The 26,942-nt window shown below is 40.3% G+C and overlaps 1 protein-coding gene across 1 annotated transcript in view; it reads right to left on the bottom strand.

The window, feature by feature from the left end:
* Positions 1-26,942, bottom strand: part of ksr2 (kinase suppressor of ras 2) — a 96,450-nt gene that overhangs the window by 26,515 nt on the left and 42,993 nt on the right. Inside the window, 6 exon segments of the mRNA XM_056376087.1 lie at positions 2,062-2,171; positions 2,436-2,456; positions 3,101-3,186; positions 3,491-3,574; positions 4,865-4,934; positions 19,141-19,313. Coding sequence (XP_056232062.1) covers positions 2,062-2,171; positions 2,436-2,456; positions 3,101-3,186; positions 3,491-3,574; positions 4,865-4,934; positions 19,141-19,313 — 544 coding nt within the window.

The following is a 26,942-nucleotide window of genomic DNA, read 5'->3' as shown; positions in this document are numbered from 1 at the left end:
GGGAAATCCATCTAAAGATTTAGGGTATGCTTTGAGAAATCGTCTGAAATGATGCAAAATATATGCAATTTGTAATGAATGAGGTAAAACTGGTGCACAACCAACTCTACAATCAAACTTATCTGCACTCATCTCTTCCATGTCCTTTTAAACAATCACACGTTCAGTCCAAAGGATTTAAGTGAGTGTGATAAACAGCTAACGGCAATAACACTATCTTACTTGTGAATGTGTGGACTTGACTATGAATGTAGCCAAAAAGAAATCTATAAAATATCTTTCCTTTTCTATTTGCTTGATGTGTTACCCGTCTCTTCTGTGTATCAGCAGGGGCTTAAGCGACAGACTGTGCCCTAACTAAAGTGTGTCCCAGTTCAAAAAGAACCTCGGATACTTTTGAATCTACTTTTTTAATAACAGTTGAAGCACACTCTTTAGTTTCAGGTTCATTGAAGTAAGATCAAAACCCAGGATTAGAACCTGCTATCACAGCAGCAGTGATTGACAGGTCCGCCGTACACGTACCAGCACCAGACGGCAAAAAGTAAAACACAAAAGTCAATGAGTTCTGTGAGTGTTGAAAGTTTACTGACATCAGTAAAAGCAGAAGTTAAGTGGGATTATATTTTGAGTTATAGTCAATAATTTTTTTCTCATGTCATACCAATAAGATTTCAGGTTAAAATGGCATATTTGTTAAATATGAATATAATAAAGTCTTTTATAACCTTGGACTAGTCATTTCTTTCTCATAATTTCAGAACAAGGATTTCAGTTTTGCGTGTTGTATTTGAATATGCATACACACATTCAGGTTCTTATATAGTCATGCAATTTAGTTTGAATTAGTAGTCATGTAAAAGTACTTCATTGAATTAAGACATTATAAAATGAGCCCATTGGTCGTCTGTACAAGGAGCATATTACGACACATAGTTACGTTTTATTGTGAGGTGACTGTAGAGGCCGTAGTTTTTATGAGGGAAGCAAAGGAGGAAATCATGTGACGAACTATAAAGGGCGACAAAGTTCACGTTAGGAGGAGGAGGTCAGGCGGATGGACGGGTCGACCAAACACACGGGAGACCGCTGCTCATTTCCCATTTCATACACACAGTCAACGTTATTTCTTTTATCCATGACCACTCCAAAACCTTAACCGCATTTATTTCAGTAACCATGACGACAAATGGCCTCTTACCTTATGGAAGTGGTTATTTTAACTCTAATCAAGTTGTTTTTGTGTCTAAACCAAACCAAGTTTCCAGTAGGCCTGGCGGTGGTACGCTCTTCCAGATCGTATCTGGCGGTAGGGACAAACAACAAACAACCTATATCGTGTTTAGATTGGAGGAGTGGTTGGACAGGTTCTTCTTGTCAGGGACTTTGTCCTTCCAATTCATTCTCTCCAATTTTTCTAAATCATCCTGCAGCTACTCAAAGATGCATCAACTGCACAAATCTGTTAAAACCTCAGAGAATAAGTTTTTATCCTGTGTCAGTTTGTACTTTAGTGTTACCTTTGCTTTCACATGCAGGCATACGTACATTCACTCCTGTTCATTTATCCTCCCATGGGAAATATCTAATGTCACAACAATCTCCACGAGTTTGATCATGACAGTTTGATATGACAGAAATTAACAACAAGGCTGAAGTAGAAAAAATGATCTGTTTACAAAGATATTTCCACATGATCTCATTATCCTTTACCAATATTTTTTGAAGGAAACGCAAAACACAAAAGTTTTGCAATTGCAAAGTTCTCACAATGACAGGTTCACACCGGATTTCCATCACAGTATTACCAGCAAACTTTTTTTCCTCTGGAACGGAGCAGAAATTGTTAGGTGTGCTGGCTGGAAAATATTCATTGTATGAACACAAATCCATCTGTGTAAACATCAATACCGCTGTAGATATTTTCGTACGGTTTCCTGATCCCCTGGGAAAGACTGCATGACTCATAACCATTTTCCTGCCCCTCAAAAATGGAAGGAATGTGATATGTAGGACAGGTTACAAACAAATTATAACACACAGGTTATTTTTTACGCTTACCTTGTTGATTTTGTTGGTTTTGGGGAGCGTCTGACTGATGTGCAGGTCTGTGTACCTGAGCGGGTTGTTGATGTCACATGGCACTGATTCAGTCCGTACCAGACGAGCGACTACACAAAAGCAGCAAAGAGGAACAATGATACAGTGTGGGAGACCGAAATTAAACAATATTCACCTAACAGCTTTAGTAAAAAAAAACTCGTTATCAGGTCCTGCTTCTAATGTGAAAAATGAACAAAATGCCCTTTCTTGAACACCATCCATTTGTTATCGCATACAGACAAAAAAAACTTTCATTAAGCAAACTGTCATTAAGAAATTGTCACTCTTGCTTACTAAAGTCGGATAGAAGAAGTCTAATTAGTGTTCTTTACCTTGAGTCGTTCCTTGGTGATCTTATTAGGGGGGGGGGGGGGGGGGGGGGCAGTGAAAGGACAAAAAAAAAAATCTCAATTGTGATAGAAGATAATGTGAATTTTTTCAGTGCTGCCTCTGTCAGTACAAACAGTGCATGACGTAATCACATTTGTCAAACCTAAGTGGCTTAATTAATCAGCAGATAACTTTTTTATCTGCTTAAACCAGCAGAGGCTCGTTCATTTTTTAAAATGGGGACTTGACTAAAAGTGTCTTCAGTAGTTCTAAGGACACGGATACACAAGTATATGAATAATCATGAGGGCAGAAAGCAGGAAGCAGCGGGGTTTTTAAAATCTTGAAATCTAGTTCTGGTCCTAGTCCACTGATTAACTTTTATAGGACTTTTAAAAGATTCAAGTCTGACGCCCGCTCACATCTAAAGACAGTGTTTCATTAGTCACAGAGCTTTTAGTCTCACACTCAACACTATGTATTTATTACTTCCTGTTTTATTTTGAAATGACTGTCCTTGAGTGCAATTTTCCTTGCCTCCCTTGTGGACCCTTCCTCCCTTATACTGAATGACTCACAGCTTAAAATTTTCTCATAACAATTTTACCATGAATGTTGACTAAAATGTGACTTAAGCTTTACAGGAAATGTTACATAAAAAAAATACCTTTGAGGGATTCTCGTCCGCCTCGCTGTATGATCAGTAAATGGCAAGGTGGGGCTTCTTTGGTGCATTTGTTGTGGCACTTCAGCCTGAGTGCATAGAGAAGGACAGGAATTTGGTTACTGTTTGACTTGTTGTTGCTATTATTTAAATCTTTTTTTTTTGACACAGCGTTGAACCTATGCAAAGTGGAAGCAGTGACATGTTGAAAAACAAACAAGAGGGTGCTAATTGCTAATTCCAATTCAAGTGAGATGAAATTAAAAGGGTTCTTAAACATGTCACCTAGAGAGAAAAAAGAAAGAAATGCACAAAAAACAAGCTAAAATAATAAGACTGAATTCGATTGGGATTGAATGATACTTAAGACAAAAAACAGTCTTAATAACCTACTTGCAGTTTTTACATTTCAGTCCAAACAACATTCCCTTTCCACATACTATGCATGTCTGGGACATCCAATACTTGGTGGAAAACCTGCAGGCAAAAGAGGAGAAAGCGAGATGAGGACATTTTTAAAACATTAGGACATCACTTTCAGCTTGTTGCACATCTATATGACATGTAAGAGCCGTGGATTACCGTGAGGAGAGCACTGCTTCTGACCTTTTGCCTTTCAGAGCGTTCTCTCATTCTGACAAGACAGCTTTAGCCAAAGAAGGCCTCACGTTCCCTGCGTAACCTTTCCGTGAGGATGACAGATGCCCGAAGAAGCTACTTCAGTGAAAGTGTTTACCTTCCTAATCTCCCTCACCTGCAGATTCAATTTGGGTCCATTTCATTTTCATTTCTTCAGTAACCCTGTGCAAATGAATATCTCATACAGTCGCTCAGCAGCTCAGGAGGGAGGCCAAGGGGTTTACATCAGTTCAACATTCAGTCTGAGTGGGAGCTTGGAGGCCTCCACCACTCTAAAAGACTCCAACACATTCACTTGTCAAACAAACAAATCCACAGTGTGCTCTGCAGTAACAACCAGCCCCCTGCACAGACTGACTGAGCGCTTGGAGCACGTATATGCGACTATTGGCTGTATTTACTGATGCATGCTAGCAGTGCGGCTGGCTGGCTAATGGCAGATGACTAATGCAGTTTGACAGAATCCAAATCTTTTTATTAGGCCCCTCCTTCAACTCAATTGAGAGGCACAACTCCAGCCGACCCCTGATGGAGTTTTCAGTGGACTCTGCTGTCAAATATGAACGATGATGTGACATTAAGGGCAGATTCTGCAAAAAGAAACGTTTTTTCAGCACAGACGAGGCCATAGAGCCGCAGCTGTGCATTGTATACGAGCTCCGAAAATGCACTTATCTTAACAGGCCAACAATGTGATCAAGAGCATAGCGGTAGAGATATACAAATTGGCACATCGGGGAGACTGTTGGATGGAATAACGGTATTTCTCTTAAAAGCAGCCTTAATCTTCAAATAAAGGCTTTATAAATTACATTTGCGTTCAGTTCGGCTGTATAAGATGCGGCTTAGAGGTTCTCCTTCCACCTCGCTGACTTTTTCAGCAGGCGCAACACCCACGTTCTGGAGGTTGCTGAGATCCCACAACTAATATGGTGCTGCTTTACTTTTCAGATCACTAGCATGTGGAGTCGAGCAGGGCGAGAGAGAGAGAGAAAGAGGAAGACAGACAAAGCGAGACAGAGAGTTGAGATGAGTTATGCAAGAGGCCCTTTTTAATTGGACTGGCATTCTAGCACAGATGCATGAGTGTGTGGGTGAGTGTGCACACACACTTTCCTTTAGGCTTACCTATGTTTTATTGAGTTTCCCAGATCTCTTCGGGGAATCTGTGGGGACCAGCGAGGCACTGAGAGAGTGTCTGCAGAGGATGAAGCAGGAGAGTTTTTTAGTAAAGTGGTAATACTGACAGCGTCTTTCAGAACTGACTAAATGTCCTGCATTAAATAGTCATTTAGCACATATGGCATTTCAGAGAATGAACTGATATTGTAGCAACACACAGACATTTTTGTGTCAGACTTAATCAGCTGCTTGCATATCATGCACGCGGTTAGTCATGACTCACTGTCAGCTCGTCGCTGTGAATGAGATGTTGTCCTAATTGTCTTAGATAGATGAATAAATAGATTGGCTAGGGTTCGGGAAAATCATGCTTTAGGTTAAAATGATAATGAACTTCCTGTCTCATGCTCCAAGTCTCTGTGGACTTTTCTTGTATTAAACCTAAACCACCATCTTTCTATAATCATAGCTGTGGCTAAGAGCCTAAACATAAGCAAAAGCAAGTTTAACCATCCTTTAGTAACTATGAGCAGATAAACAGAAAACATGTTGACAAGAACATTTGCTTTACATTACAAGCTGCGTTCACCCGTTCATTCACACATTCATACACCAATGACTCACACTCGCACACCGTTGATACATCGGGGGTAATTCGGGTTTCAGAATCTATGACCCTCCAGTTAGTGGATGACTCGCTCCACCTCCCAAGCCGCATATATACATATATATATATATATACATATATATATATATATATATATATATATATATATATATATATATATATATATACATACATACAGTCGGGTCCAAAAGTCTGAGATAACGAGTAAAGATACTTATATTATGCTTTTGTTTCAAATGTAGAACTATTTTTTTTCAATACAAATGAAGTCAGTTTAACAGTTTGAGTGAAAAGTTAAATCTTTGAGAATTTCAGAATATCTTAGTTTGTCTCCCTTTTGCTTTAAAGACAACATGCACTCGAGCCGCCGTGGATTCAGCATGTTGATGAATAAAATATTCATAACATATAACATTCGACTTCTGACACTTTAACTTAGTTCTGATGCCATTTTTACTACTATCACAATGCTACTTAGCAACCAATGATCTGCTGGACACTTGAGGCACAGCCTGGTTGTAATTGGTGAACACTGGCTGTAAGATGAGTTCCTTCAGTAAATCATGTGACAGAGTTAAGTTTGTCAATGCCCCAACTTTGCTTAAATCTGATTCCTGACCAAGAAACAGTTAAAAATCTTAAACGTTTCTTCTTGCATTTGTGATTTCTGATTATTTCCAGGTTTGTGTGAAGATATTAGAAACTGACAGTGTGCTCTCAGACTTTATAATGAGAATGAATTTAAAGGATGTTCATTTTAAAGACAAACCAGCCTCCAGAGCATTTACATCAGGCAACAACAGAGACTATAAAAACCTGTTTGAATTGTTTCCATGTGTAGACATAGATAAAAGTAGCCTCATCATTATACGACAGTATAATGATGAGGCTACTTTTGTGCTGCCTGTATTTCCATTGTAAGGAACTCTCGCTTCAAAAAAAGGTTTTCACAACAAAAACCACTTTGCTTGGTCCATTAGCGCTCGCGATGACTGAGCGGCCCAACACATTTATGTGCCACCTCTTAATACCAGGTGAGAATGGCAGCCTAGTGAAGGCAGTTGGATGCGGTGGATAAGCGCTGAGATGATTTCGTTCTTCTGATGTGCTGTCTGACAATAATTCAGTAACAAAAGAGAGAGCCGTGCTGAAAAACGCTGACAAAATCATAGGTCACGCCAGAAACCTCACATATAACAGGGTTATTTGTGTTACATTCTGTTCCACTTTGGACAATTTAGAAATGAATAAATACAGTCGACTGAAACAACAAATGGAACAGGAAGAGAGGTGTCAATCAAATTTTCACCACACCAAAAAATGCTGCCTTAGCAACGCACTCCAAGGACATACAGTATGTCCGACTCACAATGGACAGCTTAAAAAAACATCATCGATGCAGCCGAACAAGAGATGTCGTCTTTTTTATTCCATGATTTCTCCTTCCTTGCCTAAACCTACAATACCCACAACGCAATTTGACCACCAAAAGTTTAGTTGATGATTCGGGTGTGTTATGGTAGCAGAAGCTAATGTAGCCTTGAGACGAGGAGCGGGCTGCAGAGGTCTGTGAGCTTACTTCTTTCTGACTCCACACGTCCAGATTTTTTGAAGCCCTCAGCCCCGACAAACACGGACTCAAATGACATCACTTGAGGCAATTTACACAGCTTTGTCTGGAAGGCTTTACACAACTACATTCACTGAGACCTCAGACCTGTAAACAGATGTACATGTACTATTCATGAACACACACACTTTCCCATCTCTCATTCATTTTCTTGTTATTCCCAGTTTTGAATGGAAGGAAGAAAACAGCTCAGTCAACAAATGTGCAGCTTTGAAATGACAAAATAAAACAGAACAGGAGAGGAAAGGATGGAAATATGAGAGAATCTGTGCTGAGGAAGTCTCGAGGGTCACGTGTAATAATTGAGTAGTTTTCTCAGGATGCAGAGTTATTCATGTCACTTTCAAGCTGGAAATGAATTCCAGGACGACAAGAGCAGAGGGGATTTTTGTGTGTGCGTGTGTGTGTGTGTGTGTGTGTGTGTGTGTGTGTGTGTGTGTGTGTGTGTGTGTGTGGGTGAGTGGGTGTGTGTGAGTGGGTGGAGGAAATGAAAAATAAATCAGGGAATTATGAGGATAAAAAAAAAAAAAAAACAGTTCCAAGAAGTTCTTTCCTAAATGAAGCAAACACCTAATGCCTTGGAAGTTAAACTGTGGACCGAGGTTTGCACTGAGACTGATCTCAATAAGAGAGGAAAGTAGAGATTCACTTCAACTAGGCTGAGGGGAGAAAAGATATCTGAGTTGGAAATCCCACAATAGTGATCGAAAAGAGCAGCAATATATTATTAATCTCCTTCGCAGTCATAGAAACTAACTCCAAATAAAAACGTATCTGTAGAAATTATTTGAAAGTATTTTCACCTACACCAACAAAACCATTCTTTAGCCAACTGGGAAATATGTCAACAAAAGATAACAATTTTCCAACCTCTTTAGTAGCGAATGTGAATCATATTCTGGGGGAAAAAAATAGCATTTAATAGCATACATGTTTTACATATATGCTTCTGATTTACTGAGAAAAGAAAAAGACGCGATCAAATTCTGACTGAGTATATTTTGAGCCCTGGTCGAGTCTCGTTATCTTTGGACTGAGTGGAAAACGATCCGCTCAAAGATCTTCAGGACAAATATCTCTACTAACTAATGCAAGAAGTCTTGGAGGGATTTTCAATACATCTGCACTTGATGCTCTTCTGCATCTTTCCACACCACAACTTTTGGTGGTTTTAAATTGACACATAAATTTGATCCAAATACTCTGGGCGGCTCTTGACGAAAAGAGTCCACATAACTGTTTTAGTATTAATCGTAATGCCTTCTTGTGTAACATTAAACTGTACTCTGCTCATTAAAAGAGATTTCTTTCAGGGGAACAACATCTAGATCACACAAGCTTTTAATTGGTGTTATGTGCTTAGTTATAAATTTTGTGATAATTTGTACTTTAGTACTGTAGTAAAGTCTCCGTCTTTATAACTATGACTGGTGCTGGACTGAAGCAGATTCTCTCCGTTCTGAGGACAGCAGATAAGAAATCTTTTGTGTGAGGGGCTCCATCAGTCTTATTAGATGATTACGAGGCAGCTAGTAATCGTGAGTCGTTGTCAGCGCTAATCTCATGGCCCTGGTGCCGTATAGCATTTCCTGGTTCCTGAAACACCCTTCCTCCTCCCCTCCTCCTGCCTCTCCTGAGGCTTGGTGTCGTCTCTCTGCACTCCGATGCATTGCTCAATTACACTCAATCAACCTGATAACTCAATAAAGAGAGGGAACTGACATCATCTGCTTCTTGTCGGCCTTGTTGGCGACTGGCAGATGATTGGACTTGTCAGCGGCGTGGTCAGGGCTGTTTGTCATTGTGTGTGTGCCGTTGATGTCGCCGTCCGTCTTCAGTGACAATAGCTTGGTGGTTCTGCAACGCATGCAACACATGCAACACACGCAACACACGCAACACACGCAACACACATGTGGTTATTTGTGTGCATGTGTTTTGGAACAGACTTGAGTTTGTGCCTTTGTCAGAAAAAGAACCTTTGGAGGTGAAGTCAATGGTCAAATTTTAATTGAGCTATTAATCAGTTTACTTTATTATTGTTTTTTAATTTCTCTAAGCTCTCTCTCTTTAAAGTAGTATTTATTGACAGTGGTGGAGTTCCCGTGCTGGATTCAGACTGCCGACCAAACACAATGCATGCATGTTATACAGCATAGACACCAGTCTATGTTTCTGCCAGTGGGTGCTCTAAACAGCTGACTGTCCCACCCCCACATCGAAGATACACCTTCTGCAAAAACCATAGCCTATTTAACTTGTTGCTATATGGATTTAGAAAAGGTCAAATGCACGCATTTCAACAGCAACACACACACACACACACACACACACACACACACAACACACACACACACACACACACACACACACACACACACACACAGGGACAGGGGCCTGACAGCGGCACAACCACAGCAGCTTCGTCTCTACGGTTGATCCAGCCTAGCACCAACCTGGAGTTTGTTACCAAATCCATGTAAATATGACCCCGACTGCACACTCCTGCTCGGCACCTATCAGTCTCACTATTTACTTCTCGCTCTCTTTACACCATGTCACTGTATTAATGCCAACAGAATGTCCCACCACCTTTGCTTCTAATTAAAAGATCAGATCAAAACATTCTCTTTGCCTAACCATCCGAAAAACACCAACCCATGATGCTGCCAAAAACAACAAGATGCTTACATGCCAAAAACAGCGTCACGCTCTACCGCTTTATCTTTCAGTGCTGTCTTTGCCTTGAATAAACACATCTTATTTTATTTTGATGATGCCATGATATCTCTTTAGGATTGAGGGCTAATTAAATGCTGAGTGGAAAAGTTTTCAACATTTGTACACACGCCACACATTTCTCGAGAAAACAGAAATATAATCCTATCAAAGCATCTGTGGAGGTGTCACACTCAGTAGAGCAGATACCGCCACCAAGGCCAAACAAACACATGTCTGTTGGATCCAGATTATTATCTGGATCTGCACCAAACTGTACAAAGCCATACATGTAAAAACCACATTGATTCATACATTATTTCCTGAAAAAGTGACGAAAGTGTTGAAGGAAAAACGATAAAACAATTCCTGGATTCACCCCTTTCACCAGACCTGGCCCATGGCCCATCCCTCCACTCAGTCTAGTGAAAATCGGTTCATTTGGTAATTCCACTGACACACAAACAAACAAAGGACGGCTTTGTCAATTTTCATATTCACAGGCTCTTACTAATGTGTTTTTACTTGAAAGAAAAAAGTGAAGACACTGAGATCACACTTGTGGATTGGAGTCTTCAGATGAAAACTGCTTTTAGTGACTGGTGGCAGAAAAACTCTCTCTGGAGAGCTGTAGCATTATTGGGTAGAGGTGAAGAGGCACAGGCAACGGCAATGATGGTTCTTTTTTTAGTAAGTTTTTCATCTTGACTGGACCGCTGCTTTAAACCTTGACAGCTTGACCAGCTTTCATAGATGTTAGCAGGGAGATGCTGACATGGAACACCTACCCAAAACCTGACAGTCAGACCTGATCCACCAAATACACGCTAGCATGATTAGACTTGACCTAATAATGCATGTGGTTGACCGAAACACCACTGGAGCGTGCGTGTGTGTGTGTGTGTGTGTGTGTGTGTGTGTGTGTGTGTGTGTGTGTATGTGTGTGGTTGTGTGTGTGACAGATGAGCCTGCAGGAGCTGAGAGACCCCAAGGCGCCAGACGACAGTGTCCTACTCCATCTTCTCTGATTGGCCTCGGCCTAATTAAGCCTATGCCGTGCTTGTGCCCCCCCCCTTTCCACTAGCCAGTCACATGACACCCACAGCAGGCCGTGGGGTTGAGTGTGTGTGTGTGTGTGTGTGTGTGTGTGTGTGTATTCTTGTGTGGGTTAAGAAGAGAAATGCAACTACAGAAAAAAGATGAAGGAATATATGTTTCTGTCTGTGTGTGTGGGTTACACCGAGGGGGATATGTGTGTGTGCGTGCAAGGATAAAAACACTACTCAAGTCTAGGAGCCTATTTAGAGCCAAATATAGTTTATTTGACATCAGACTGAGATGCCTCTCCAAGTGATTGACTGAGCGCTAAACACTGCTATTCCCCATGGAGGAGAAATTTCTACTGCGGGTGAAAGAGGAAAGAGAGTGGAGTGTGCGACAATTAAAAACACTAGATATTTACAGCATGAAAAAAAAAAACACACACACACACACATACGCACACAAATTCTATTTATTCTAATTTGTCGCACTGTCACCGACACCTACTCTCATCATTATCAGAATCATCAAGGTCGTATGCAGCTCAATGGGCGGAGGGGAGCAGTTTGGCAGTTTGGATAAAAGCTTCAAATGCATGAATGAACTGGCACAGTATTTATTAGGAGATAATCAATAGCTTAAGATGGGAATTTACCAAACAAATTCATCAATAAACAACTTCAGAACCACAGTTTGAATGAGGAGCTGTGGCCAGTTAACAAAATACAGAGTCTGACAGGATGGTGTCTGTATACAGTGGACTGTGCAGAGCAGCAGAAGAAGTGAACAGGACTGTAAAAAATGTGTGGGCGTCTGCTGCACAATGTGCTGCATTATAGCACATGAGTGTTATATGAGCGATATGTTACAGGCTGTTGCACACCGTATTCTCATCGTTCGTCATCCGTGTGCTTTAATGAGACTTTCCACAAGGTGAGAGTACACAGCCGAACAAGTATTTGTTTGGAATGGCAGCAAGAAACGACCTAAGAGTGGAAATAGACGAGAGCGTTTTTTTTTTCTTTCTATGCCTGTGTGAGGAAAATAAAATAAAAAACTCCTCCGATGAACGGGAGACAAAGCCAGGTTGCACAGTTGCTATGACAACAGCTACACGCCGATCAGCCTTTTTGCAGAATATTTTGCTGTCAACTTTGACGAACAGGACCACATACACACACATATATATATATAACACATTTACAATTAACCGACATACACATGCAAACACACACACACACCCAAATCCCTGTGAAAAATTTTCCAATAACCATCGCAGTGCTGGGAAAAAAAACTGCAATTATCATGGCTGAAACAAGTGTCTCCGCAAGGCCTAATAGATAGTGGGAGTCTTTTAAGATCGGCGGTTTAAGTGTGCCAGTGAGACAGAGGGAGGAGGAATGGGAGAACAGATGATGCCTGGAGGCCTTATGGCTCGGTAGACACTTCCTCAGTTGGAGAACTCAAATGGCTCGGAGCACAGAGAAGAGTAAACCGACCGACAGACAGAGCAGGTTTCGGTGGCGATGCCAATCTGACACTACAGAGGGCTTTCAGGTGACGTAATGCCTCCTCCAGCAGCTACATCAGAGGCCCAGTGCTCCTGGACACCACTGATGACGAACAGCTAATTGTTTTAGTACTGTTGAATACCCATGGGCTGTGTCTCAACCGAGGTCTGATGTCTTCCTCGAGCCGTTCTGCCTCATACCAATTTGAGACAATGGCTAGATAAAAATCCCAAAGTGGACTAGAAAGAGGCTTTGGTGGCGCTGACAGATGGGGAGCCCAAACATGCATGAAGCATTCAATGCATCATGAGCAAATAGAGTGAACTTGTACTGTGTCATTTGTAGAAGAACATTTTAGTAGCTAGTTTAATGCCATTAAAACCTGCTGGCTAATTGGCTATTACAGCAGTTTGTTTTGGATTAGCTGCGGTGACAAGTTACAGCGCAAAGTTCTTCAGACACTAAAAACTAATTCATTGTTTTCAGAGTTTACAAAGTTCACAAAGGGGTCGGTGGGATCTTTTTCCCAATGACAGTATTTCAATATAGACGCAGTAGCAGTACAGTATTCACAAACACTCCTCTGACTTGTGCCACTGTTTCCAACACCTGCCCTTGCTTTCCATGGAACCAACACAGCAACTATTGACCAGTCCACCTGTTTATTGACTGGAGTTTATGACCTCCTCTGCAGGGTTTCATTAGTCGGAGTGAGACAAGAGTTCTGCACCTGAAATAGAGTAAATTAAGACCAACCTGCAAAACATTCACCGCCTGGAAAACAGTTTTCTTACTGGTGGCCTGCTGCTACAGGAGAACATGTAAATAAAAAGTCATTGCATGAATAAAATTGTCTTGATTTGCCAAGAATATACAGAACAAAATACAAAGTATAGAGAATAACAGAAAATACATGAGATTCACTTTCTATTCCGCCTGCTAGTCAAAAACAGAAAAAAGCTGAGGCAACATGTCAACATCCATCTCCTCATAACGATGAAGCTGTGAATCGATGTTCGAATGACGACCATTTGCATAAAATTGTGCGTCTTTACTGAAACACTGAATTGACGACAACCTCAACTATCCCTCTAAGTTAGCTCTTTTTTTCCCTCACCCTGTTATAAATTTAGCATTTGTAGCCATTATTTATTTGCCAATTCTCAAAGGGACCTCCATTGTGGTGCAACGTTCGGTTGCTAGGAGATCTGTGACGCAACTGCAAAGCGTCTATGTGAGGGTTCGGGAGAGCGGGTGACGTCATTAGAACACATGTAGAAATAAACAGGGTGAACTGTGCACAAAGCGTATGAAGAACATTCAAGCCATTTATATCCACAAGCACACACTCACAGACTCCCACACTCTCTCTCTCTCTCTCTCCATCTCACACACACACACACACACATCAATTCTGCAGCAGGTGTGTGTGTGAGTGAGTGAGTGTGTGTGTGTGTGTGTGTGTGTGTGTGTGTGTGTTGGTCGAGTCCCAGGGCTGGTGGTGGACCTCCAAGTGGACACGAGGCAGCATCACAAGCTGGGGCGTCTGTCCGCTCCAACTGTGTGAGCTCAAACAGCCTGAGGCGCTAGAGGTGAGCTGTCGGTGGAAAATGACCCACTGTGACCACCATAACTTTTCACATTAGACAAAAAAAAAAAAAAGACTTTTCATAACACCTTGAGCAAGAGCAAACACACAGAAAACTGAATATTTATTATTCAAGTCGACCACGAGGGTAAACAGCCAAAAATAAAAACATTAAAAAACATTATGCTAGCTTGCTTGCAAAAAGTGAAATACACTTTTAAAACTTCTGTTTCGCATACATTAACATAACACAGGCGCTGTGCGAAAAAATGAACCGTGATTCCACTGCGCAAAGCCTGCCCACATAACTCCATGCATTAGCATGATTACACATATTTATTGTCTGTCTGCAGACTTTTGTTGGTGTTTGTGCATCAGAACTTTAAAGTAATTTAAGTTTTGCAAGCAATAGTCTTCTCCATGGCACAGGTTAGATGCCCACTGCATTTTATGAGCTCATAATCAGAGTAAACGCAGGGCACTAAACAAGGAGATAAAGAGTAAATAAAGGGCCTTCACACCCTCACAGGTGCTGGTGATTAAGGAGGGTCACAGGATGTCACTACAACTACATGTACGCCAACAGGAGAGTCAGTGGCTAGCTGTGTTTCAATTCAGGAACTGCACCCTTTGGAGGATGTCATAGATCGCAAAGGCGATGGAGGATTTCCAGTTTGCTTCACCACCGCTGTGTGTATGGGTTTACCATGTGCAGGGCCTTTAATGAAAAGGACTGGATTGCTAATAAGTTTGCCAATACTGATCTTGTTTTTTTTTGTTTTTAGTTAGTGTTTTCCAACTCCACTAACTTGATGCTTAAGAGAAGTTCTTGTGTTGATTGTGTGTGTAATTTTAAATCTTCAGTAGAAACTGGAGGAAAGTCAAACAGTTATAATAAAGGGACTAACACATTGTTTGTTCCATGGGGTTTGTTGTTTACAAGATGGAAAATAGAATAGAAGAGAATACTGCCAGCCTTATCCTTTTAAATAGACCAAACATCAGCACACAATTTCAGTTATCTGCAGATAACGTCTGCGTCTTTTTATCTAGAATCCAACTACGCGCCGAAGACCGCCCGAGCAAAGATACACTGCTGTGAATCTTTTATGAAATCTAAACATATCATAACCACGCTATCACAGACAGTATCTCTGGGTGAAAAGCCAAACAAACTCTTAGGAGGGCGCTGACATTTCAGCTTGGACTGGGCACTGACTCATCCTGAGCAGACAGTGTTTGGTCACCTCAGCCAGTCCTGTGGGTCCTCCGCCTGTTTTGATTCAGGTGAATAGACAGATGAGAGTTAATGCTGTTGGCTGGAGGGTCCTGACGTATCAGATGGCAGTGATACCGTAATCCCAAACATAGACCTGGACATAGACGGCTATTTAGCCTGGCTGACTGGAGTGCAAACACACACACACGCGCGCCTGTCCACATGCTCACGCAGGCGTTCACACACAAACACACAGGTATGCTGTTCCTAAAATAACAACTACGAACTACCCCCAGGGAAACTGAGGCGTAAGAAATCATTTCACTTTACTTAGTTATGTACAAGTAAGCACATCAAGCCCTGAGTGATCTGATGTTTCACTCTTCTATTTTTGTATTATTAAAGGTCCAATATTGTATAAAGTGAGATTTCCATGTCTTTTGACTAAAAAGCAGGTCTAGGTTCTATATAAACACAGCCTGTATTCAGAAACTGAGCCTTAAAACCAGCCGTCAGGACTTCTATAACTGTGATGTCACAACAAAGCAATCACCGCTCTCAGTCATGCCCCAAGCCCCACCCAGCCCACCCAGACCCACCATCCAACCTTGCAAGACTCGGTTTCTCTGAGTGTTTTACCTGAAATCTGCTATATATTTATTACTCGAAAATCAGACAGCCAATCAGAAGAGAGGCTCACAACCTCCCTTCTGACTGGCTCACCGGCCTGTTGTTACTAGATCAGAGAAAAGCCTAAGATGTTTTTTGGTGCTTAAAATCACAAATAAACAATATACTGTATACTGGTGCTGTAACTTGTCAGGATATCAAAACACAACACAACAAAAGTGTGAAATACAGGACCTTTAAGCACAGTTTTGTCACATAACAGACTTTCTATCGACCACAGAGCACTGCATTTTCTTTCTTATTTCACCAAACAATACAATTCTGACATATTGGGTACAAACATAGTAGTAACACGAAACCAAATGAAAAACTTAAATAAAAAGAAATCTGTGTGAAAGAAGGGGCAGAAAGTGGGTTCAATACATCTGCAAAAAAAGCAAAAACTTGCAGCTTTAAGTGACTGAAAGATGACAAAGTTAAACGTTGATGCTATGACTGTAAATACACAGACAGATCAGTTACACTCCGGGAGCAGGTTAATCTAAAAAGAAATGCAAATAAGCCGATACACAAACAGAAACTCTGTGCACCTCGCTCTAGGCATTTACAACTGTAATTGACACCAACTCAAACAAAGTTTTTTAGCAGTCTAACCTGTATTTGGGATAACTAAAATAGCACACCTGAGGGAAGTAGGTCATATTAAGGTGAGATGTTAGAGGTGATATTTCTGAGGGAGCGTATAAAGATGTACAACTCCGTCAACCTTCAGAGCGGTCCACAGCGGACAGCTTATCTTGGGTTTTAGGGTGTACAGGCAGGTTTCCAAACAAAGCTGCGATACCCGCCGTGTCTAATAATGCTTTCTAGTACAGCAGGATAAAAAAAGCAGCATGTACTTCCTCCTAAAAAACTCTCCGTCTACGTAAGAAGTACTATCTGTGCTCTAGCCTGGAGCAGACGCTGTTAACTTAGACGCTCCAGCTCAGTGGGTTGTCAGTATACACTCCCACACACATACAGGTGGAGACATGGGAGATGGCTTCATTGTGAATGACTGCAGGCTTTTGATCATTATTTACAGCTTTGTGATCAAATATCATGTCCCTACTCGTTTAACTTTCAGATTTAGGTACTTGACTTTCTACCTTTATCTGAAAAAGCAGGTCTGGATTCCCCCTTTTCAGAGTAAGATTATAATTCAAATTAAGCAGAGAAAACAACTCCCCTGACAAGACTGATGCTGAAGTCTGACAGCCAGCAATTCCTTATGTCTGCACATCTCATATTTATATATATAACCATGTGTTCCAGTCTGGAATGAATAGCAGACAACATAAACTATAGTGACAAGAACAAATATGTCATCACACTTAAGAGAATATAAAGGACCTTCTTTCCAAATCTGTTTAACCTTGTGGGATGATACCAAGTGGATCAAATACAGTTAAGAACTTCAAGAGAAAAACCCTAAATTGCCAAATTATGAAAGATGGCTCTAAAGTGGTGACTCATTAATGGTCGAGTCCATAACAATCCATCAACCATTAAGTCTGGTTTGTCACTTTTTATTAAGCCAACAGAAAAAGATGTGAAGTCAGGGATTTTTACAACAATCTGTTAAGTCTTAAATTCTAAATATTAATGACGTATTAAAGGTCCTATATTGCATAAAGTGAGATTTCCATGTGTTATTTGATTATAAAGCAGATCTAGGTTGTACATTCATACTGTGGAAGTATCAAAGTGCTCAGTCCACAAAGAAACACACACAGCCTGTTTTCAGAAACTGTGACTTAAAACAAGCAATCAGGACTTATGTAACTTTGTGATGTCACAACAAAGCAGTCACCACTCTCAGCAATGCCCGACGCCAAGCCCACCCAGACCCACCATCCAACCTTGCAGTTCAGGGTTTCCCTGAGTGTTTACCTGAAATCTGGTCTTTATTCTTTCACTCAGAAAACAGTCAGCCAATCAGAAGAAAGGCTCAGAGCCTCTCTCCTGATCGGCTCACTGACCTGTTGTTACTAGAGCTCCAAAGAGGAGCTGTAGGACTACACTGAGATGGTTTTTGGTTGGTTTCTAAAACCACAAATACATCTTTTTATGGATATCAACACTTCAAATAAAAACAGTGTTAAAGTGTAAAATATGGGACCTTTAACAATCAAACATTAACCATTAAGTCTGCAGCTGGTTTGTCACTTTGTATTAAATCCTTAAAAAGGTATGTTTTTGGTATATATTTTTGCAGCACTTTTCCAGAAGATCACAGGTCCCTTTTGTCGAACTGTGTTTTTATTAATGGTTTAGAAATGCAGAAGCATTAGTAAATTATTTTTCAATCACTGAAAAAAGCCCTTAATTGCAATTTATAAACCCTCTGTAAACTGTAACTGTACTGATACTCTTAATGCACATGCATGCATTAGAAATTGAGAGTATGCCAATGAATTTATACCTTAATTCCCAAATCGGTCTTTTTTTCCCATCCTTATTTCTGTGTCCTTTCATGCATATGGTGTGTGATTATTCCACGGCATGCCTCAAATGAATATGCACTGCTGTGTCCCACATACCTGTTAGTCAAGGTCTACAACTATTCACAACACTAAGTGACGGCCATACATCACTCCTTTCCTGACATGACCTCCATTACTTTCTATTTTTTCTGCCTCTCCTCCTCAGTCTAATGGCTTCTGCAGTATGCACGTAATGCTTTAACCAATAAGGCTGCCAAGGTGCAGCAACACACCACCTCCGGTCATTATGGCTCTGGCCTGATTGTTCATTTGTTGCATTTTCCAGCAGAGCTCTACTTAAGTATATTTTTAACAAAAAGGATTGTGGTGTTAAGAATGATTATGGGCATATGAGTGGTCTTTTTTTTTTTTTTACCACTGTGGAGAGGTCGGTTTGGTTAAGTGCCCAGATTTCAAGGCAGATTGACACACTGAGGTCAAAAACTACAAAACTACATTAGACAACTGTTACAAAGCTGGTTTTAGTACAAGAGTAAGAAGATGCATTCCAAAGGATTTGGACTGCTTTGTCTTCAGAGAAGTAATACAGACTAATTTTGGTTTACAAATGCAGATAATCCTTCAACCCAAGTTCAGTTTTCAACCCCAAAGTGCACTACCCTTTCTTTTAACTGAACCAGGCAGAGAGCAGAAATGAAACATTGCCTGAAAACTAAGCAATCAGATGTCATAGAGGATTAGAATATGAAAGACATATATTAAAGGCATTAAAAAATCTAATGTCATAAATGCTTGAGTGTGAGCTGATTAAAAAAAGAAGAGTTCTCTTACTTGCAGAGGGCGTTTCGGCGTGGACGGGAGGTGTGGACGGGATAAAAGAGGGGAAGAAGAAGGATCGCAGAGATCGTTCGGTGTGGAGGGGTGAGCGCTGCGTGGGCAGATTCTCACAGCTGCCCACACTGCTGTGGATCTTAAGGTTCAAGGGCTTGGTCTTCTTCTTGGCTCTGAGGGAAACAAGACAAGAAAAGGAAAAAAATGTAATGATGGATGTATACTCATCAAACCTGGGATAGGGTAACAATTATTATGTCCTTTATCTTTTACCAGGAAGATCCAGTGAGATAAAAAGAGGGAGACCTGGCCAAGGTAGCAATCATACAAAAACATATTAAATCACAACATATTAAAAGCTTGAAACAGCATAAAACATAAAACTCAATGGCCTCACAAGAAAAACAAGTACAAGTCTCATTCACCACATTTTTGCAATGCCCTTAAAATTTTCAATGGCTATAAAAGTATCTAATTTAAGATCTTTCTGCGGATTATTCCATGTCCAAGGTGCATAGAGCATAGCTGATAGCTGCCTGAGCTGAGGCAAAAAGCTATTTAAATTCCAGTGACAGTAAATATCTGCACCAAGATGTCAAGTCTGTACATGCTTGCTGTTGTTATGAAGTGTGACAATGTACCTTGGCCTTACAACAGGACACAACTTTAAAGCTTTATGGTAGGTTGTATGACCTTCAGGCGATGCCTTGCTGTCCTTTTTTTTTTTTTTTTTTTTTTTTTTTTGAGGGAAAAATTCTACAAACAACTTTTGACACATCTTGGCCATTCTGTTGGTAGAAAGTATTTTTTACGTCCTTAGATGGTTGAATAGTGTAGACAACATACTGGAATGTGGCTAAGAATTTCTGAGGCATTTGAAGGGATGCCCACATCTCCCCTCCTTTTAAAAAATAAAAGTGGGGAGAAATAAAATGAATAAAACAAATAACAAATGTTCAACATTTATAACAGCAACATTAAGGTGCAAAGGCTTCAGTCACAATCACACAGAGATACCATTCAATTTCTCCACCCACAGTAGTGCATACACACAGACCATAATACACTGCAGCTGCAATATATGTTGCATTTTGAGTAAGTGATATGAAAAGTGGCTGGAAAAACTCTCTCTCTCTACTTCTGTCATTAACTATCATTATCATTCTCTCCACCTACATATACTGTAGCCCCCCCCCCCCCCCCGGCTGAATGCAACAAGTTCACATGAGCTCTCAGAGAGGTATGAAAGTGACCCTGATGGACAAGGCAAGGGGCACCAAGAGAAGTCATTTCCAATACTGTTACTGCTAAATGTCTCCTGGAGAGCACTGAAAACAACAGATTGATGATAAGAGTTTCATTTTATCACATAGTTTAATTTGTTCTATCTGTTCTGAAGGTCAAGGGGGGTATTGTTTCAGAACAAACTACTTCTGAATCCATGCACACCAGCTCCGGTTAACTTGTAATGCTGCACCCAACAAACTAACAAAACAAAATTGCTGCAATGCAACATTTTTTTACATGACCACAGAGAACACACCATAGATGTGATGGCACCGACGGTAAGTACAGTGTACTGTACCCGTATAATTATGGGATTAAGTGATCATGATGCAGTGTGCAAGGTTGGGTGTTATGTTCACAAGCCACTGGCAGGAGGCCAGAAAATAAAACAAACTGCTGTCAGGAGGAGAAAAGCAGACGGGATAGGAAGAGAGAGAAGATTATATAAGACAGGACAAAGAAAACCAGTTCATTTGATATCATCATGCATTAGTAAGCATTTCCAATTGAATTTGATGGTGGGTTTAATGTTTGTAACCTATTATTGATGCTGACAAATAATATTTCTGTCAGCTTTACTAATTGTTAGATTGTACTTACATACATAATCATCACAAGGCTGTTTAAGTGTAAAATTACTGTCTTAAGAAAAGATTTATACAGATAGCTCCATTACAGCAGTGGATGGAAGAATCGCTGCAGTATTAGCAGTAGCAGGAATTGATTGTACAGTAGTGGTCATTATTTTTCATCAATTTCATAGCACCCACACAATTCATCTGTATAATCTCCCTCAATTGAAAAGACCAAACATAAAGACAGCTTAAGTCACAATCAATCATTTTAATATATTCCTGCCAGGTTTAAAGGAAAGATTTGTCCTCTGTCTGGCCATTGTTCACTTCCACCACAAAGAGTGTTTGACTAAGGCAAACCTTTCTGTTCAAACTGCTGCTGTAATCCAGCAAGTTAAAGAAACAGCAAAAGTACCTTGCAAGTTTTCAGAAAAACACAGCCAGGTTTTCGGGTTGGCAGCCAATGACAATTTGAAGTTTTATCCGTTTAGACTCGAGGAACCATCTGAGAAGCATCAGCGTGAATTTGAAAGTTGAGGTTTGAGTGAAGGGATCAAGGCTTAATGAATTAGCTCTTTGGACCAAACTGACAAGGGGTGTTACCGCAGAACACCCAACAGCTGTCTCTGTGGTTGCGTTCTTGCTTTTTGGCAGAAGCCTTAAAATTACTTGAAAAACATCTTTTTAAATGAGTTTTTCATGTCAAATCTCAAGTCACCAATAATTTCCCATAATCACCAGCTTTTGTTTGTCCGCCTGCTTCCTTTTGGGGGGACCTGTCATTTCAAATTTGAGTTTTGGATAATTAAGCCTGAAAGTGCAATTTGTCTTTGTCAGCTTGTCATAGAATTTGCTCTAGTAAAACTTTTATGTGTTTCACTAAAGATATCACCTAAGTGCACAGAACCTCGTGTCGTAGGGAGGTAACTATGAACCGAGTGAACTGTCGCACAACTTACTTGCTGGCTCGGGCTGCCTCTTGGGTTCAAAAACATGAGCCGTGGTGAAGTCTGGGTCCTGTGTCATGAAGCAAGATTAGTCTTTTATCCATCTAAGTTTTGATTTGAAGACCCCCTCTGAGGAAAATCAAGTTTTTAACCTTGTTAACTTGTCCATTAGATGTTTTTTATATGATACAAGACAACTGTATTTCCACCTTGGAACAGCAGTGAACCAATGACATTCTCTCTAGAACTGTTACAGTAGCACAACTACTTACACTGTGTCAGCCACTGCTCGTTACAAGCTAACAAAGAACACAAACAAATAAAAGATGCTAACTGCTCTAACTGTTCTGATACATCTAGTTGCAGATTTTGGTCCTAACAGATTCCTCAGCTGAGTCTGGGTCTGACTGAGGCTCAAACATGTGGCTGAGTAACACAAACCATCTTGGCACACACTGCTCTTTCACCTGTCAATCTAGCGTCAGCAGAGGTGGTGGGCGGGGCACAAGGCCTGATCCAGAAGTTCTCATTGAGGAAGTAAGCGAAGATATGCTTCTAGACCTAGTTTTCCGTTTTCTTTTTGTGGGAAGACCATGTTAAACAAAATATTAATCATAGCAGAGTATTTTAAAACATGCCTGGAGAGGAGCTGGTTTAAGATGGCTCGCTTTTAACAGGGGTATATAACCTAAGCTGCAGCTCAAAACCTGTCATCAGCCCTACTACTGACCAATTAGCTCACTGGAATAACAGAGTCATTATTACTACAGAATCCCGACATGAATAAAATAGCTTTTACACCAGGGCCTCTGACAAACGGAGGACACCACACTAAATACATGACTCACTGCAACTCAGGATAACATGAGGCCATTTTGTGATGATAATTGGAAATAAATACCCTCTGTTGTCTTATGTTGGAAAAACAAAATCCACTCACTGTTAATTACCTTCCAGTTAATCTTTAATGCAAATGTCTGAAACAGACAGACCTTATCAGGCATTAACTCCTTCCTTTTTCCATCTCTCTCCTCTCTGCTTTTGGCAGCAGAAACAGACTGACCAATACACTGTAAATATGTGTTTAATGTCTGTGAAAAGTTATGACTTCAAGTAGAAGTTTTCTCTCAAATTCACACAGTTTCTTTAACTCCTGCTCTCAGCTTCCTTTCTCTTGGCGTTGTCCTGCAGAATGTCCATGTCCATTACAGACTATATCTTGTAATGTCACCATGGTTAAAATGCAGTCTGGAATGATTAGTTAAATGAGGTGTTACTGAAGAGAATATCGAACATTCAATTCTTCCCTTCCCCCTGTAATGTTAATCGAGATCAAATTGAACTGAACTTGCTTCGTCATACAGGCCCAAGAGGAAATAACGCATTAAGATATATACACAATTGCATACAGCAATTCATCCAGAGGTACAAAAATAAACCTCTTTTTAACTTTTTTCAGAGTAACAACATTGTGTCAAATGACATGTAGAAAAGCAGCAGCAAGCCTGATTGAGTTCTCCAGTTGAGTGACATCTGATTTTTCAGTCTATAAATGGGACTCTTAAATCATGTCTGAGACATTTACCCAAGGCCAGACAGTGAAGGACAGGTGAAGTAGATGCACACTGAGCCAGGAAGACGGAACAGAAAGAAAAAGCAGTGGAGAAGAAGCAGAAAGAAAGAAAGAAAAACCAAAGCAGCAAAAACATGACGCAGACAAAAGCAGGTTGATAAGCAAACAGAAGAGAAGACATTGATTGAAATCCAGAGACAAACATGAAAGTGACAGGTGAGAGTATTAAATATGAAAAGGAAAGAAAAAAGTTTATCCATCAAAAACAGACATTTAAAGTAAAAAAATCTAAAGCTGTGAATCATGCAAAGTAATGCTCATTGAGTGTTAAATCCCACTGGAATTTTTTCCTCCCATGTCAGTCTCTCACTCGGATCACTGAGTCATGCAATTAGGCCTGTAAACCAACCCAGCACTTCATTCCCATCTCCTGCAATAAGGAAGCAGCAAGCAGGTTATCACTTCTCCGTCATAGAGCTTTTGTCAGCTATTCCGATTAGCCCACTTTTACGCCATTTAAATCTAAATTAAACCATTCATCTCCCCGCATGCATGCCTTTATCCTCTCCTCGCAATGACTTGTAGACGTTCAGGGAGGGGAAAAAGGGGGAAATGAATGTAGACAGAAAGGAGAGGATTCCCAAATTTGGTTTTGAAAACGGGGGGCTGTCAACTCCACAGTTGTTAAAAGCATCTATTCAGAAACTTTTTCTACCCAGCATTTGAAAAGTTCAAGGAAAGAGAAACTTAAAGAATACAAGAAGACAGAAGAAGAGGGAGGTGGGTGACTTGTCAAGTGTCAAGAGAAATCAGCGAAGGTGTGAATAGTCGAGTTGCCCTTTGATCTAGTCTAGGATTGTACATCACGATGCATATCTCACAGATGGAAATCACTGCATGTTTGTTTCACATTTCAGGAAGCATTTTTGAGTCTTTTATCCCCCCAGAGTCTCCCACACAGAGTAAACAGGAACACCAAAGTTTTTGTCTGTATCGTTGAGTGATAAAATTACTCAATGTGTCATGTTTATTACCTTCTTCCTTCTGTTACAATGTCCCAGTTTTCTTTGAAATCATTAAAGGTCTATTGTATCTGCTCTGAAGTGAGTCAAAGTGCGATGTAAAGTTTGCATAACATGTATTTGCATCAATCCAGGATTAAAAAGTCATGATGTTTGTCGACGATGGCTTGTTTTTTCTTGCTGATGATCTTTCTAAGTTAGACTTTGATCGTGTGGGCGAGTTAGAAAAAAGTTGAAATATATTCATCTCAAGTATAACATGTCAACACCAACATATCAATTTTGTCAGTATTTTGACTTCTTGATTTTATAAAACCCATAAATTTTGAAAGATGCAACGAAAGCGAAGCGAAGAGAAAAAAAAAGCAAATTTGACATTCATCCACACACATACACTCATTCATCCACACACTCCCCACCACCCCCCCCACCCCACCCCCACACACATGCAGAAACGCTAATTACAGTGACGCCTTCAAGTAAAAGCTCCATTTCATCACGGACAGAGGAGAGAGCAGGAAAGCGACGATCCTTCAAATGACATATTTCCTTTACGTTTTGACATATCAAGAGGATTTTAAAAAGGCTGGGTCATGAATATTGCACAGCCTCCTGCCTAACTAACTAGCACTATTCAACTGGCATATCTCAACAGTGATACTGCAAAATATTCTGGCTCTTTCTAATTAACACTTGTGTCCATCTAAGAGAGTAAATTATTTGCAGGATTCCATCTGCATACCTCCACTTTTTTACCTCAGAAGTATGCAGAGAGCTCTGCATAGACCCATATGGCTAGAAAAGCACCCTGTTGCTTTTTATGCAAATGGCGCTGTGGAATAATATCTCTGGCAGTCACTGCTCTTTGCTGCTTTAATAAAGTTGGTGGAAAATGAAATAAAGGTGACTAGAATAATGATTACAACAGAGAATTACCGCGAGCCCTTTGAGCTGTTTCATCCAAAGCAAGTTGTCTTGCTTTCAGAAGTCTGTGGCATCGTTCCTGATTGGAATAAAAGCTGGCAGTCTGCTACCCTGTGTAGGCTTTTTATTTTTATTTTCTGAGGCAGTATAGTAAAGCCAATGCCAAATGTAATCTAGAGGGAATTTATTGTCATTGCACTATAAATACAACAATCCAAATATTCTCAAACTCAATGCATTTTCTAAACGTTAAGCCTTTGATTTGAAAATTTTGATTCATATGATTCACACCTTGGTCAAAATTCTCTTATGGCATTTACATGAAGGTTATTCAAATATCTGAATATGTCTGAATATTGTTTGTGATACGACAAGACTGAAATTAGAGAAAGTGTGGTTGCAGTAATACAATCTGCATATACTGCTGTATAAAGTGTCCAGCAGAGCAAAAAACAAGCAGTCAAACAATTAAAAATGTGGTAAATAAAATCTCCAGGTTAGCCAAACCTCTGCGGAAAAGAAAACAATGGTTGACTGTGACATTATTGAACAGTTCATCATAGTTCAGAAATGGGCTTCCTGGTTCTACTTTGACCTACCATATTGGCCTTGAACCATTTCAAAATAATATAACGACATAAAGGACTTAACCTTAGATAAGAGCCAATTTAAAATTACTGTCTATTATCACAGCCAGATTTTGTTGTAGTGGGTTTAACATACGGTTCGAGGGAACACAGGTCCATATCAGGGGCCTCACAGGCACCACTGTGTCCAAATATCATGTTGTTGAGTTTTAACAATGCCCTTTTATTCCCAAATACCAGCAATAATACCTTTGTGGGTACAATGTTATTGTAACCAACACGAATAATGAATGTGTAGAGATTTAAAATACACCAGTACACTGTAAATATATTTTAATTTAGTTAATTAACTAAAATAAAAGTATGAATTAACACCTAAATCTTACAGCATTATCTTTACCAGTCACATGAAAACTCTAAATTAAGGTTAAGTTATTGGTGCAGAAATTCAAGACGAATCGGTCACACAGCTGTTTCATTACGGTTTCTATCTGACAGTGTCATATTTCTTTCAAACACAGTGATATAGGAGCATCACAGTAAAGAAGGTGGATTTAGATTTTATCAGACAGGGAAACCTGTTTGTTGCCTGTAAAAGGAGGCACATCAAAAAAACATATCCTGTAATAGCTCAACCCTCACTGCTACAGAAGAAGCAGATCTGAATCTAGACATATCTCGAAAAATCTCAACCACTGCACCACCAAATCATCCAAGCAACCACGACACGCTGCTGCACTGCCATCGCAGACGTCACCACTAAATATAACAGCATGTTTGTTAATACACGTGTTTCATGGACACGCAGAGGGTGTGTCTGGCAGGCCAGTGTGTGTAGGTGTTTGCGTGCGCCCACAAGCTTTGTTCTGATCGTGGCTTGATGTCTC

Source organism: Seriola aureovittata, chromosome 5 (genome assembly GCF_021018895.1).
Source record: "Seriola aureovittata isolate HTS-2021-v1 ecotype China chromosome 5, ASM2101889v1, whole genome shotgun sequence".
Classification (NCBI taxonomy): domain Eukaryota; kingdom Metazoa; phylum Chordata; class Actinopteri; order Carangiformes; family Carangidae; genus Seriola; species Seriola aureovittata.
The sequence above is the reverse complement of the archived record's forward strand: the minus strand, read 5'-3'. Positions and strand labels throughout refer to the sequence as shown.